General features: G+C 36.5%; 1 protein-coding gene across 1 annotated transcript; it reads left to right on the top strand.

Moving 5' to 3' along the window:
- Positions 1-15525: 15525 nt before the first annotated feature.
- On the top strand, positions 15526-16876 carry LOC108774339 (putative gustatory receptor 28b). Its single transcript, XM_018540425.1, has 3 exons — positions 15526-16533; positions 16665-16751; positions 16817-16876. Exons 1-3 carry the CDS (start codon positions 15526-15528, stop codon positions 16874-16876), a joined length of 1155 nt encoding a protein of 384 aa, XP_018395927.1.
- Positions 16877-16962: the final 86 nt, after the last annotated feature.

Below are 16962 nucleotides of genomic sequence, written 5' to 3'. Positions count from 1 at the left end.
GGTGGCCGCTCGCGGCATACAAATAACGTAGTTTTCATAGCACCGCGGCGTTCCAGCGTCGCTAACAATGAATGAAATGCCGACGTCGTTATCATCCGCGCTCGGCCGGATAAATAAATACGACGGAGCTACGACGGTGGGGAAGAGAGCGGGTGGAAGAAAAAGAGAGAAAGACGGGACGGGAAGAGCGATTTTTATTAGAGATACGTTCTACGAGAGAGCAAAACGGCCGCGCGCACGTGCACACCGATATCGTCGAGATTATGGCCCAGATTTATCGCGTGCCTATAAATTTCAAAATATATCCGCCCCATGAAAAAACTATAATTTCGCGGTTGGTCCGAAATTGCCGGATTGAATCGCGGAATTCTTTATCACTTGCAGATATACACGTGTGATCGTGATTGATTCATGGATATTCAGGCCGGCGGTGTCGACGAAGCCGCGAGATTAATCGGGCACGGGAGAGTATCCGGCGTTAAATATTGGATTAGCGCTCCATTCATTCTCTCGTCCAATCATTAATTATTGAACAAAAGCAAAAGATTTTCGCGGTAATTAATGCCCACAATAGAGGTATAGCGTGCTGTATTAAAATGGCAACGATGACCAATCGACGTGGGACATAACGAGCATCGGGCGGGCAGAGCGCGGGGACGTGAGATGGCACAGCGTTCAAATGTCACGGTAAACATCGCACCGACTCTACGCAACACGTGCAATCGCGCGCGCGTGTTATGCCGGAGCAAAAACGGGTATTTCCAGCTCGCTCGTCGAGAGCCGCGGTGATGTGCGTTTCTGCACACAACGGTATTTCCATCTGGTGCCGCGGATGGAGTGTACGAGTAGTCATTCGGCTGGCGAACGTCATTGAACCTTGTCAGCGGAGGCACGAAGCTATCAAAGCTTCGCAAAACAGGAACATGGCGACGACGTTGTTCCGTGTAACGTCGGTTCGCAGCTTTTAAACCTAAATTGTCGTGCCCAAAGTCGATTTAATCGCGAACAAGTACGAGCGTGTGCTATTTTTTTCTTTTTTCTTTTTTTTTTTCAAAAAAGATAAACTCACACGTGTCCTTTCAACGAAATGAGTTTTAAATAAAAGTCCCACTAATGTCCGTTTCTACTAATGCAATTTAACTTTAATCTTAGCTTAATTGATTTTTCACTTTTTTCTAGTTAGAAAAAGATGAAGAGTAAGTTGAACTTATAATTAAAATTAATCTACATTAGTACAGAAACAAGCGTAAAAAGAATGACGTTTATTCGGGATTAACTCTAAAGAATATGTATATAGTATTACTATAGAACTTTTCCTTTTGTGTGAAACCTGATTTTTTTTTTTACCAAGTTTTCCATTTCCAATTAATTATTCGAAAATTGCAAGTTATAAAATTTTCATTGTGGAAATATAGATCTTAAGATACTTTTAGTACGTTTTATGTGTATGTAGGATATCCATAAGAAATTTATATTTTGAAAGTCAATACTTTCAAGTATAGCTTTAGTATTCAGATTATCTTATTTATATGTGAATTATGTTAATCCTGTGTTTACTTATGTTAATTAAGTTTCGGCATTGGTACTTATGGTAATCTTGACTGTTTATGTTAAATAGGTTTATCTCGACATATTGAGAGAACTTGTGCCTAAAATAATACTACTAAAATAATACTAATTATTCTACTTAAACCGCGTGTACGACATGCTGCGCGAGCTGACTTCGGTTTCAAAATGTTAATAACGTTAAATACTAATAACAAGTTGTGCCACGTAATCTCATTCAGGAAGGTTCCACAAATTAAATAAGTTTCCTTCACTTTTTCTGAAAGAGGACTGAAAACTGCAAGTCTATCCCCTTCGCTCTTGCCCTTTTATATGTATAATACGCACGCAATCATCTTATCAACGAGACATAAGCATCGATAGCGACAGGGAAAAGCGACGAACGACGGTTAGAGGAATGGACGGGGTTGACCGAATTTAATTTAAAACTTGAATTCCGTCGTAAGATTACAAAGAGCGGGAACGGGAGAGAGTAAGACCGGTAATTAATTTGCGAGGATTACTTACCGGTAACTTGGCAAAAGTTCGCGGACCGCATCGCGGGGATCCCCCGGTCACCACCGGGACGGCCTGTCTATACGCAAACTCATTATAACGGAATCTCCAATAATCTCGGGACGTCATTCGACGTCGGGTACCGGCCAGCAACACGATGAGTTATCGTGTTAACGCCCGGTATATATACGGGCTATCGACCGTCGCGTTGGTCGTAGGGTATAAAGTAGCATCTAGTACGTATCCTCGGCGAAGCCGTGTATTACATACGTACGTACAGAGCGTCCCTCCTCGTCCCTTTCTGCCCCCCCCCCCTTACGTCGCCATGCGTACGCGCGTCGGGGCTAAATCCCTCGGCCGCCAACGGCCGATCGTTCTTCCTCTTTTGGAGTAGACAGCTTTATGATCGGCTTTTGTTATCCCTGTCACATTTTATGGAAACGCGAAGAATAATATCGGGGTGCGAATATATGGAACGGGGCTGTAATTGCCATCACACCCGAGCCGGCCGAAGTTGGAACAAGGATCTCGCATTTACATTTCGATGGATACAGGACGATGGGGTTGTAACCTGAAAAGTATTACTTTTGTGTGTTTCACCACTAGCGGGGCATGTCGAGCCCCTTTGTTAGTAAAACGAAGTTGCATGTCAAATGTTGAATAATAAGCGCTCCTAACGATATTGAATTACGTTTAACTGAATCGAGATACGTTTTACGACTGTAAATATGACGACTGAATATATATACATGTATAATATCCGTTTTATGAAACTACATCTCGCGATATTAAATTTTTTCTTAGCTGGCTGACAATTTATCAAAAAATCATTTCTGCCTTTGCGACGATTGCTTTATATGTATAATTATATTATTACCTTCTTTTTTTTTTAGTTATCTTGATATTATTTGAAATCATTCGATATATTTAGTTGCAAAATTAGCAGATTATAATTAATGGCTTAGTAATTAATTATTATATGGTTTTTCTTAGTGTCTCAAGGCGTTGTACTAACACGAACACACGTTTTACTCCGCGGTCTACAAAAAAGCTCCGCACCGGCTTACGGCATATCCGCTATAATGCGTTAATTAACTCGGCTTAAAGCCCGCCTTGTGCCTTTACGTTATCCTATAAAAGCCAATGTGCACAGTTCACTCTTGATGACCGTCCTAGATGAATCATCCAGAGCGAAAGAGGCGTGAATTATTTAAGCAGTATGTCGTGTATAAAAGATAATTCACGTTGAGTAAAAAAAAATGAAGTAAACCTCTATTTTTGTTCATATCGCGAATATCCAATATGGCGACGCAGCCATAAATCTTTCTGCAAAAATCTCTCTCTCTCTCTCTCTCGTGTTACAATAAATAACGTTATAAATACAAATGTAACATGACGGAGGTTACATATGTGCGAGAACAAGCTTAAGCCAATTGACGTTCTTTCTCGTCGAAGAAACGACCTTGTCAGTCCTTGTCGCACACCTGTCATGCATTGCCGAGTTACAAAGAACGATATCGTACTCGTACACGAATACGCGCATCGTGTAATTATAATATAATGTAGTAACGTGGTCGAGAGCGGTTAAACAGGAATCCCGCATTTCTGTCTCTCGAATTTACGAGCTCGAGGCAAGCAGCGATCTACTTTTTGTGGATGGTTTCGGATGGCCATACTGGGAACCGCTCCGGTTACCAATGATAACCAAAAAGTATTACGTTCAATCGATCTCCTCCGTTGCGCTCCGGGTAAGAAACACGTCGTCGCCGTTGTCGTCATCGTCGTCTTGCAACGAGAATCCGAGGCTTTGGCGTTTTCAATATCTCTGATAGGTTCTTTCGTACAAAGTAACTCTACACCGCCTCCGTTGCTCCTTTAGTATGGAGATAGATATCGAAAGACGCGAGGTTTTTATGCGACGCTCGCAATATGGCTTCGGATTCCTGCAAAATTTTCGCCACAATACCTTCCTCTCCTCGCGAGACAACAGAATACGGGCGAGCAGATATGCAGCGTCAGCTTTTAATAAGTATCCTTTTTAGACTCGATGTTATTATTATACATTCTTAATAAATAAAAATACGTAAAATCGAAACATATTTTAAAATAATATCATGACGTTGTATATTTCCACGAGGAATTACCATTTTCAACATTATTAACCGTCACACATATAATTTATTAAGCTACATTAATTGTAAGTTATTTATAAATAAAGAAGAGGAAATATACTCTTTTATTTAAAAACAATTTTACTACAATTAGAATAACAATTTAGTTTCTTTAATTTTATATGTTATTTTGAAAAGTTAATAACTTTAATAAGTTTTTTAACATTTTATGTAAAACGTTGTATAAATATAAATGACACTATTTTGTTACATTAAAACATAAAAATGCTTATACTTTTACGCAATTTTTTTGAAAAAGTTCTAAATTTGATGTTTCAACTTGTTGCGGTGATTTAACTCTTTAAAAATAAACAGTTAAAGTTTATATATACTCATTTATAAGTTATAAATAGAAAAATATAAGCAAGTCTCATTTAGTTAATGCTTTGACTCTTTATCCATTATTTGAGGTATTTTCTTAATTGATTTTAATTTACGCTCTTTGAAAGAGTGCGCGTGTATCAATAACGTCTCTGAAGAGAGATTGGCTCACGTTTTAAATTAATTTCGTCTGTCGAGCTTTTTCATTTCGAGAAGGGTCAACGATGCGGAGCATCGCAAAGCAATGCAACGATTCCATCAGATCGTTTCTTATTTTAATCACGATAATGGCGATTATCTCCATCCGCGTGAATGCTTCGCAGAACCTAAACGTGGAGATCGTCAAAACTTTTCCGGCGAACGAGTAAATTCCGCGTCGCCATTCATACAGAAGTAAACGACTACATAGACATAAATATATTGATTTTAAAGAGATATTAATTACTAATTAGATTGTTAAAGTAACATAATTACCATTGTGTGTGCGGAAAGCTTTTCAATAAGGCAGGCCTTTACAATGTAATTAAAAAATTTGTCAAGATAGTATAACAAGAAGCTATTTTCTTTTTTAAACCTACGAACAAAAAGTAATCGTTATCTGTGATTTTTTTTATGTATAATATTAAATACAATTTCAATAAAGTGTTTTTTATGGCTGGTATTCATAGTCGGTTCTTATTTCAAGATTGTTTTAAATAATGTCTTAAGATAATAATGTCTAATGCTATTCTGTGACTGACTTATGGAATCTTAAGACTGTACTTAAGATGGTCTTAAATAAAAGATCCGACTATGAGTATTGTTCTACATCACAATTTTCAAAGATTTAAAATACTAAAAATTGTAAGAAAGAATATTTTAACGTACTTTATTATGTCATTATTATTAGCTGTGATATGTGATATATGGGAAAAATTTAAATCCATTTAAAACTAAAGGTATTATCAAAACAAAACTTTAACTTTAGTATGAAAGTCCTGATTTTCACAACAAATTCTTTTTGAAAGCTGATTGAAAGATGAATGAAATAAATATTATATATCGTGTTATTACAAATTAATTTACAAAATTATTAAATTTTTTATATATAACAAATTTTAACATAATATAGCATTTTAAGATTAAAATGTATCAACTGTAAAACATTGCAAAAATTATTCTTCTTTCATTTTTTTTATAGAACTGTGTAATAACTAACAAAGTATTGAATTAATGACTTGGAAAACACACATTTAAAAAAAAATGAAAAAACTAATACTAACATTCAAAATATAAAATTTTCAGAGAGTTCTCCTGAAAAAATTAAAAAACTTTTAATCAAAAGTAGACATATTGTAAAATTTCTGTATTTGCATTTAATAAATTTTTACCAAAAGACTCGATGTTTTCAACTGTGTCAAAGTACACAATAATGCTCGAATACAATAAATTATAAACACATTTTATGATATCGATCAATAGTCCCCTTAAATTGTTTATTATAATTAACGATGTACGTTTTCATGATATTATACTTATTTTAAGCCAACTGATTTGCGACTGTCGTATTATGCGCTATACTTGCCTATATAAAGGGGTTTTTAATAATTTCATTTATAGTCGTACACAAATCATTACGTATGCTACATTAAATTGATATCTGATAATTTGATAGAAGTATTTAATTTATCTATTGAACTGATTCAGATTCATTTAATATGAAAGATTGCACCATTTCCATACATATTGTGTTTTATAATTTTTTATTTCTCCATGTTTATATCAAACATAGAGAAATGAAAAGTTATAAAATACGATATCTATATAAATGTATTTATATAAGGATGACACTTTATAGATTGTTTTATGTGGATCTTTGGAGATATAGAATAATTTAAAAAAATGCAAAATTATTTACATACTTTAAATAAAACATGTGGGGAGAATATCTTAGAAATACTTCTAAGATATAAAATACATATATTTATTGTAATATAACCAAATTTAATAAAACGTAAAAATGTAGAGAGTTACTTATTATGATTTTAGTATAATATTATATGATATATATAATTATTTCAAAATTTTATTACAAAAGCAATCATGTATCTATAATTTATTACAAACCTGTTGATTTGAATATTTTTTTCAATATTCAATCTTAATTATTGGTAAACATATTCAATAAATATCATATTTCACAGTATTTTACTTTTCAATTTTCATTATTTGATTACAAAATTATAGAATTAGAACTCGATATACATACCAAAATGTGCATATCGAGCCTAATAAATAATAAATACTCCAATATTCCAATACTGCAATTATACCATTGCAGCGCCATTAACAGTTTAGTTTGAAAAGATGGAGAATACCGACGTGCTAAATATTAACGTCTTTAACCCGCTGCATTATTTAATATACCATTACACGAATCGGTCTTTGAATTTGTCACGAAAACTGTCGCGAAGGTACGATACGCGCCACACGGAGCAAATCCTTACGCGCCCGTCCAACTCGGAGTCGTTTTTGTTTCTCGCAAAATGGAGAGCGATTTTGGTCGAACGAATGGAGCGGCGTCGTGTCGCCGCGTAATGGAGTTAATATTTTAGCGGCAGCGAAAGAGGGGAGGTATTTCGCGTTATGCCAAGCGCGTATCCCTTCCGCTCTGAACATGGGGGGAGAAAGAGAGAGAGAGAGAAGGGAGAAAAGCCGTCGGGCTCTCTACGCGCCGACCGGGAGAAATGACTAAGGAACTCCTTCGGGGTACTGTCGCCTGGTGAATGGGGGCGCATACATTTCACGGCTGTTTTCGTGACAAACGTTACGCGGGGTGCACCGACACGCGGGAGAACGAGCCGCGAGAAGAACAAAGTGCCTCTCACGGCAGCCTCGTTCTTCAGCTTCACGCTAACCCGTTCGCATCGTCGTGCAAACGACGACGACGATGAGTAGCACCCCTTTTCCTTCCTCTCTGCCGAAACGAGCGCGCGCACTACTTATACGTACAAATTCGCGACGGTACTTGCGCTGCAATTTCAACATTATGTCGCTATACTCTATTGACACTTGATTTAATCAATTGAGAAAAATAAATTTTATTTTATCTAATGAATACCCCAATTGACACTCTCGCGATTATTTATGAGACCATCATCGATGTTTTTTAACGATGATTTAATTATTCTCCATAAAAAAATATTAAGGTAAACTGAATATAAGGAAATTAATACAAATGAATAAATTCGATAATAAAATTTAATTATAATTTATAAATAATAACTTATTCTACATTTTATTTTGACATTTTGATAAAAAAAAAAAACGTTTCTCGATTATCTCATTTCAATAGCAAAATCCACTAACAATTATTAATTATGCACAGACTAATAAAAAGATTCATTAAAGTAAAGACAATAAAGAACATAATTACATTTAACAAAAAGTATTCGACGTTCCTGGAATGAGAAACAACTGAAGAATTGGTATAATACTAGTACAAACGAAAGCTTTTGCAGCGTGAAGCATTACGGAAGTTCTACTCCGGCCGTTGAAAGTGGCCTGTATAAAAAAGTAATCGCACTTAACGTAGCGGAGTGCGTACTTGAGTAGATACCCACAGTCGAACGTGAGACGCAAGTTCACGTTTGATGTAAGCTCGCGTAGATCAACCGACGCTCCCGTGAAACGCGGGATGTAAATAAATACGCGACAGTTTGTTGCGATAAGTTGTCTTGAGCGGGCTGGCTTTTACTATTTCAGCGATCCGTTTTATCACGTCGCGACCTTACGGCGTACGCCCTCGGAACGTGCAACCCCGATTCGTCTACGTCGTCCGTCGAAGCGTGATAAGTCAGCGTCGGCGGATATCGCCGCAGACAGACGATTGCCGCGCTTCACCGCCACGCTCACGTTCCGCGGTTCGCCGTGGGCGAATAGACGCGGAATTATTCTCTGAAACATTTTTCGTGTCGAAGACGTTACTCGAACCCGGCCGTCGTTGGAGCTCCTGTCGCGCCAATTCGAGTCCAAGTAACGTATGTAGAGATTTATAATAGGTTCTAATCAGTTGAGCCTGCAGTAAATGGCAAAATTGCTAGAGAAGTTCCTATTTTTAAGTCCAAAAGAAGTTTTCTAAATATAGAAGTGATAGATTAAGTAATATCAAAAGAGGTTCCTATTTGATTGTTCGCGCGAGTATCAAAACAGATTTAATTGAGGTTGGAAGAGATTGAAAGTAGGATTAAAATTGCGACTCGAATATTCCTTATAATGAAACCCTAATTACGCAACTTTGGGAATGTACTTTTGAATTTGCCCGTCCTCACCTCTCCGCGGTTACCTTACTATAAAACAGAGTGAAGTCGATCGGGATGATTAAAGTTGATCGCGCCTCTTCCATCTTAGTTAATCTTTATTCTGCTAAGAATTAAGGAACTAACGCGGTCTCGTTTTACACTTTTTGAACAATATAAAGTACGTTACCGCGATATAATCTTGAGTCTTATATATAATGGAAAATTGAGTACTACAAACAAAATTAATATATAACACATACTAGACGTATACTATTTGTTTGTACCAAACAAGATTGGTTATTGATCCTGTTTCCGTGTAATTGCCTACAAAATAATATATTTTTTAGTTTTTCGTCTGAATTCTTCAAAAGTTATTCCCGTGATACGTTTTGTAGTAATTTCGATGTAAATGTGTGTAGGTCACAAACACAACAAAATAAAAGCGAAAAATATGATTCTTTCTCTATTTAAATTAATCGTCATTTAAGTTAATGTAAAATTTAACGCATTACTGTACGTTTTTATTAAACGATAAAAGATTAATAACTCGGTGTAAACCATGACACAGAATTAATTAAGTACTTTACGGAAACGTAAATTTCCTCAATTTGTATATGTATACCTGGTACATAAATTCAATTTATTTTTTAATTCAATATTGTCAATTGAATGTTAACATGATGAAACGAAAACAGGTTAGCTTTTATAGATCATACGTTATTAAAATACAAAATAAATTTTTTCAAACCGTACATATTGTGTAAAGACTTGTTTGCGCACATTGTTATTCCTTTCGAAAATTGAGGAATCGTGCAAACCACTATTCATTACGCTGCAAAAAATATAAGAAGACGACAAAGTTATTTTTGTGTACAAATTTTAACTTTGACTCTGATTTGTTTTCCACGCACGTCAGTTCTCTAAACGGATTTTCACAAAAAGCGAGTGATATTTTGCCTTACGTCGTTCCTGCGAAGGCAATCTTTTTTTCGCATGTTAAAAGAGCGCGCGCGCGCTCGCCTGTGTGTGTGTTATAACCCTCTGAAAAATTTATCACTGATGGACTTACGATAGATCCACGTCACAACGAGCGATGTTGCCGATACGAGAGGCCGCGGGGGCCTCGGTCGGAATTTATCCGTTAACCGCTTTCGGTCGGTCGGCCGCGCAAATGAGCAGTGAGCGCAGATAGCGCGGTTGGGGGCGCCTGCCACCTACAATCGACAATTTCGACAATGCGCTTTGCGCTGTCGCAACCTCACGACGTATAAGCCCGATACGTCCACGTTCGTGTCGAAGTGCAATAAGTCAATGCGGTCGAGCATCGTCACCGGCCGGCCGGGATAACGCCATCGATATTTTATTCGGTATCGGCGCGCAGCGCGGCGAGCGCGTCGAAAAATCAAAGGCGCGAGTTAATTCGAGCGTATGCGGGGAGTGGGGATGTTTGAACTTTTCAATGGAAAATTAATATTTTATTTTATTGTTATATATATATATATAATGTTACGTGATATAATATATAGAATTTTATGCACCTCTCTCTATTTTATCGAAGATAATTGATATTTGTATTCATCAGCGAAATATCATTTGTAAGCTTTAATTAATTTTCATTACTCAATAATTTTTTCTTCTTGTTTATTCTAGTGGTAAGATACTTATAATAGTGAATATTATTGCGAAAGAATGCTTCTTGATTAAATTACTGTTCAGAATGTAACTTTTTTCGTAATAAATCAAATAGGAACGTTGTAATATTTGTTGTCCAAATATTTCACGTTGTTTTTTAGCAAATTAGATTTCGAAATGCATTCAAATACGACTTGATAATCATATTTGCCTTGATTATTTGTACTTTTATAAACTTTCTAAACACAATATGGTGTGTGTGTGTGTGTGTGTGTGTGTGTGTGTGTGTAGGGCAGGAAAATAATATAACAGGTTTTTACAGATTATTTATCTTTTGTTACATTCGTTAATGCAATTAAAAACTGTACATACAGTTAATGTTTGTTCTTTTAGCGTCGTTCGTTTATTTGAATAATTAAAAAGTCGTCTTCTGTAAAAGTATCGATGTAATTGCAAATTCTGTATGCAAGTGGTGTATCTATATTTTTTTCCATTTTTTCTACATTATTGCGATGATTCAACAACAAATTAAAACTTAGGTAGAATTGATACACGTCTATACTTATCATACTAAAATCGGAACATTTTGAAAGTAATAAGTGTGAGAAACGTTAACCAATTATACTCGACTATATTTGCATATTCATTAAATTTTTCATCAAAATCGACGTTTTTTGACGTTCGTTCGTAGACAAAATACATTACCGTCGCTACTCCGATCTATATTTATATACATAATCACTCTCTTTTGTATTACGTTATATATATGTGTATCTGCTTTTTACTTTTGAAATACCCCAGAGCAAAAATATTCTAATGAAATAGTGTTTCTTTTTACGTTCGTAGTTAATTACTTTCCTCAAGCAGGTCAGGGTAGAAGGAGAAGTTCGCGACGGAGAAAACGCAGCCGACGATGGTGGAAAACTCGGCGGGCGGTTAATACGGAGCGAGACCCAGGAAATAAATTGCCCGGCTCGCGCTTGCGGCGCGTGTCCGCTCACTCGCCTCGTGCTCTCTGTATATATGTATATATAGTTATGCATTTATTTATTAACCAAGTTTTATTTGTCTCCTGGGCAAAATAACGTAAGGGAGAAAGGGAGAAAGAAAAGGAAGCGTAAACAACGCGGTGTGTGTGCGGTCGCGCGACAACTCACGAACTGCCACCGCCAATTGCTGGCGATCCGTTTTATCCCGGAGCGTCCTCGATCCGTCTACGTCGTACGTCGAGGCATGATAAATCAGCGTCGCATCGCATCGCGTCGCGTCGCGTCGCGTCGCGTCGGGTTTGCCCGCTCGTTCGCTCGTGGCGAGTATCGCGTCGACGATAGGCGAGAGCTCGGCCGCAACATGGCCGTCTGTCCCGCACCGTATCCTGCGTTCGTTTTTACCTCTTTCCCTCTTCCCGGTCCCAAGTTGTTTATCGCGGTGGGATTAATGTCCACTTTTTGCGCGCGTGAGCATGAAAAATTTCGCGGCCCGTACGTCGCCCGCCGGATTCGGCAGCATTTTTAACGATCAGCCTTTCTTCAGTCTCCGGCGTTAATCCGATCAATGGGGAACGGTAGCGAAAATGCGGGAACTTTATTTGTGGCTTCATATAGTTATACATAGACCGAATTATGACGCGTCGCGGTAACGATAAGAACTGATATCGAAAATAACGGCCAACGAGCATGACTGCATATATCGTGGAAAATTAACGTGATTACTCGCAGTGATATTATACAAATGTAATTCTGACAATGAGTCTAACGCGGTTGAATCTTTAATGATCGCTTTAAATGGGAACAGATGAAATAACTATGCTACGCGGGTGAGAGAGAAAGAGAGTTTCTCTTTAGACGCGTTTATGCAAATGGATTAACAAACCCGGCCCAATCGAGTTATGTAAAAATTCATAATTTATTAACTCCGGAAGCACGTGTTTCTGTACAATTACCTTCGCATCCGCGTGGAACGGACTTTACAGCTTCCGGTTATCTTCGATGTTTTCCCTCATTTCTGGACACGTCCAAAAGGGATTGCATTTTGCATTCGCGGAAAATGTAACGGGCGAATATTTACGAAGCATTTTGAGGCATCAAAAAATCTTTTTCAATCTCTATGTTCTACATAAAGATCTAAAGCTATGTGTTATACGTACGTATGTAAATCCTACATACATAACTAGACCAGCTAAACCGATTACGACCATTTACGAAATATCGTATGACTGCTGGAAAGGGGAGCATGCGCAGAGTGCTTCTTCTCAATTTTTACACTTTTATGGGAAATGTGAGGAAAAGTTGCTATTGTTTTATAGCTTGTCAAACTGTCGTGATCTTTAGAGTCGTCCAAGTTTATTGACAAACTCGTCGCTTTGAGTGATAAAAATTATAACATATCCTGAATTTTCCCAAAGTTGTTCTTATGAATTAAAAACATTAATTTTCGTAATCACTGAAAATATGGAATACTGAACCGCACCGATTTCCGCAAGGGTGAAAATATACCCTCCGTGACAGAGTTAATAAAGAGCGTTCCCCTGCAACTGAAAATGCATTCTCTAAATACCTCCGATCGTCGGCTTGTCCGGTGCGTTCTTGTCAGAAGGAACGACCAGAGAGAAGACTTGAATGACGGGGCTTGCAGAAGAACGTACGGCGTCACGTGACGACCTCCGATCTCTGCCATGAACATCGAACGCCCGCGATTTGGACCGACTTCTCCGCGCATCGGCTTACGTTGGCATTGCGCGAATAGTTCGGCGACTCTTCGGTATCCGCCGACCACTGTTTATTGCATACCGATGCCAAACACCGGGAACCATCTCGGACGAGGCATGACGGCGAGGATCGTTTCCAAGTCTCGATCATCCCACGGTAGGACCGGAAGGAAAGATATCGGAATGTCAGGACGCAACGAGCCGTGGATCTAACGGCTCCTGAATGCTGCGGAGTCCAAGCCGTCCAAGGAATCCCGGGACGACATAATGCCTTTTAAAATCTTAAAGCGTGTCTGGCGAACTGATTCATGCGACGATGTGGAAATACGGTCGATGCTTAGGCTTGATGACTCAATTTATCTATGTGATTTGAACACGGAAAGACCTAAGTCTTTTTTAAGTAATGTTTTAAGATGCTGGCTCTCTGATCGATTCGCATGTCAGCTTATGATTGTACTTGAGATAATCTAAAGTGGCGATCTACAATGAAATTTTAAGGCATAAAATTTAAGCTTAAATCTTAAACCGTAAGAAATTATTTAATTATAATCGATTATTCTTACTTTTAATTGTGACTGATTAATTTCTTGTAGCTTCGGCTTTTAAACTAAAGCTTTATGATTTAAAATCACATTGTAGATGCCACTTTAAATATAAAACTCGGCTATGGATGCCGGCTAAAATGTCGTAACATTTTAATTTATTTAATTGAAACGTTTCCTATTTTGTCACATTTTCTCATGCGTTTGCGCCGAAGCTTCTTGTTACGCGGCGCATTTTGTATCGACCCGTAGAGAGGAAGCGGACTCTCGGACGCAGCGGGTTACGATGAGCGTAATATATCCGAGTGAACGTTCGTTTGTGGAGAATGAAGAAAGAAGCGAGTAGATACCACGAGCGTCAAATGGTCGGGGATAAAAAGACGAGCTACAATGGCACGATGAATGTCCAAGACCGATAACGTGCTGACTCTCAGTAATGCGTACGTATAGAGCGCAATTTCTGATTCCTAATGTATAATAATTTCCGCTACGATATTAGACCTGTTTTCTATGGCCGAACTAGAAATCATATACACTTTTGAAATTTAAAGTGAGGTATGTATGTGTTTGATATTTGACGAAAGAGCGAAGAAGAGAATTCTAGTGCAACCTATATAGTGCAGGAATAAAAAATAGAGCTATTGAAGAGCGTAAAAAAAACAAGACCTATCCGCGAAATTTTAAATAAACTTCGGAGAAACGAATATTCCATTAGCCTAGAGGAAACTAAAGACGTGACAATTTGCTTTTTTGATTTTATAACCTCTATAAGACATGTACAATTTTTTAACGAATCCTACACAATAGTAAACCTATGCATTAGACAATAACATAATCGAATAAAACAACTTTCTAAAGTATATTATTTGTTACTTAAATTATTTTCCCTACCCCTAAATAGGGATAAAAGTAACACGCGATGAAATTGAGTAGAGATAATTGTAATGCGAAATTTAATTTTACATATAAAACGAATTAGCAAGCGAAATGTTCCTAAAGAGATTTTTATTTCTATTCTGTAGGTATAAACACAATTATGCTAATTTCATATAGTTATCTGTCAAACGTTAGACTGAATGTATTAAAAAAAGCATAGCAATACGCATGCTCATCGTTCGAGAAATTGAGCATCGTATGATGCCATTTCAAGTAAAGCACATAGAACAAATCAAATGGGGAAAAAGTAACATCTTGTTACGTCTCATTTTTCATTAATATGTCATTACACGCTCATTTAACACGTAATAAATTTAACACCTATCTTTAAGCTTAATTTCTATTTAATACAATACTAAGGAAAACAGAGTTCGTATGGTCGATAACTGAATTGAAGGTAGGGTGTAGATTGACGTATATCACAAAAACGAAAGGAAAAAATTATTAATCGATTGGTATATTTTTTATAAAATTTGTTATTTTTATAACATTTACATATCACATTTTCCATGTTACACTTTGTCTCTGGTCTACCTTACTCTACACATGAAAAGTGATAATTACCGATCGAAGAGCACCATGGTTACTTTACGACTAACAATTGACTACTTAGGGTATTGTTTCGAATTGCGCTTGCAGTTTTAAATGGAAATTGGTAGAGTGTAGATTGATGAAGAATACTTAGCAAATAATCTTGAAGGCTACAGAAGAATGCAAAAAGAAATTTTCACAGTAAAGCTTATGTTAACACTAAAGTGCAAAGTGTAATCAATTTTGGACAGTGTACTTCAAGTTGTTATACGATAAAATTGTTTAAACTTCTACTGACAACGATAAAAGTGTCATTGAAACTTCAAAAATGCATTAGGTGCAAAATGTGGAAAAAATGGCAGCTATTCCATGCTACCGACTTTCAATCGCTTATGTATCCTTGCTTCACCTTCTGCAATATACTCGGAATATTTCCGTATCGCATCAACGCTTTGACTTTTGAAACTACGAGAAAGCGTTGTATTTTGACAACCGTCATTACTTGCGTTTTCTGTCTGTTTACTTTAATAATGCTGTATGGGATTGACATTAGTGGAACGATTAAATATGATGACACACCTATAACTATAGAACGCAATTGTTATTTTATATACGGTCTATTTATCGCGGTTGTTACATACATCATGAAAGATCCTCGGATGCACTTACTCCAAAATATAATGGAAATCTCTTTTATATTGTCTCCTAACTCATATCGAAAGCTATCTAGACTGATTCACGCTAAAGATATTTTTGGTTTCTCTTATCTAATCGGACACATAATGTTTTATTATTTTATATTAGATTTTGGTAATACAGACAAGATTCTTATAGCATACATCCTCTTGATAGGATTTCAAATGGATATGTTGTATATGAATTGTGTATGCATATTAAAAGCTTGTTTTAAGGAAATTAACGATAATCTGACGAATTTTCGAATGCTGATTGTGAACGACGAACCACATCTTTTGAGAAAAATTTATCACGAACAGAAGAATCCATTTCTATTAATGAAACTCAAAACAATGAAAACGCAGCATTTGACGATCAGTGACACAGTGCAAATGTTGAATACGATTTTTGGTTTACAGCTTCTTGGTACCATAGTTATAACTTTTGCAGAGTTTACGTTCTGTCTGTATTTTTATATAATTTTTCTCTGGCAAATTAACGTAAATTATGACTACACGTTTCAAATAATGTTATTGAAAATGTCTTTAGCGTATCAATTCGTCAAAATAGTATGGATGGGATGGACTTGTGATGCAGGCAAGGATGAAGCCGTAATGGTCGGTATCACTGTTCATGAAATACTGAACGACACGATAGACAAACAAATAAAAAATGAAGTAAATAAAATTCAATTTATACATTTTTGTGAAGATATCTTGTGTGACAAACTTTATACATTAAATCTGCACAGTTAGAAATGATTTCTTAATTGTATATACTTTTAATAATCTAATCTGATGTTTTAAAGTTGCAGCAATTTTCCTTGCAAGTACTTCATCGGGAAAATATATTTTCCGCTAAGGGTCTTATATTAGACGCAACGCTTCTCGTTGCGGTGAGTGAACGATCATTTGTTTCATATAATGTATATTGCTTATTTATAAATAATTTTAATTTTAGATAGTGAGTAACGTCACTACGTATTTATTAATTTTAATACAATTTTTAATTACCAAATAAGTTTAAAAAGTCAACAAACAATTTCACATTAACGATCAAATTTGAAAATAATTAAATCAAATAAATATATTTAATTATTAAAACGT

The sequence above is a fragment of the Cyphomyrmex costatus genome, unplaced genomic scaffold (genome assembly GCF_001594065.2).
Source record: "Cyphomyrmex costatus isolate MS0001 unplaced genomic scaffold, Ccosl1.0 scaffold1053, whole genome shotgun sequence".
In the NCBI taxonomy this organism is placed as follows: Eukaryota; Metazoa; Arthropoda; class Insecta; order Hymenoptera; family Formicidae; genus Cyphomyrmex; species Cyphomyrmex costatus.
Note: the sequence above shows the minus strand (reverse complement) of the source record. Positions and strands in the feature narration are given on the sequence as shown.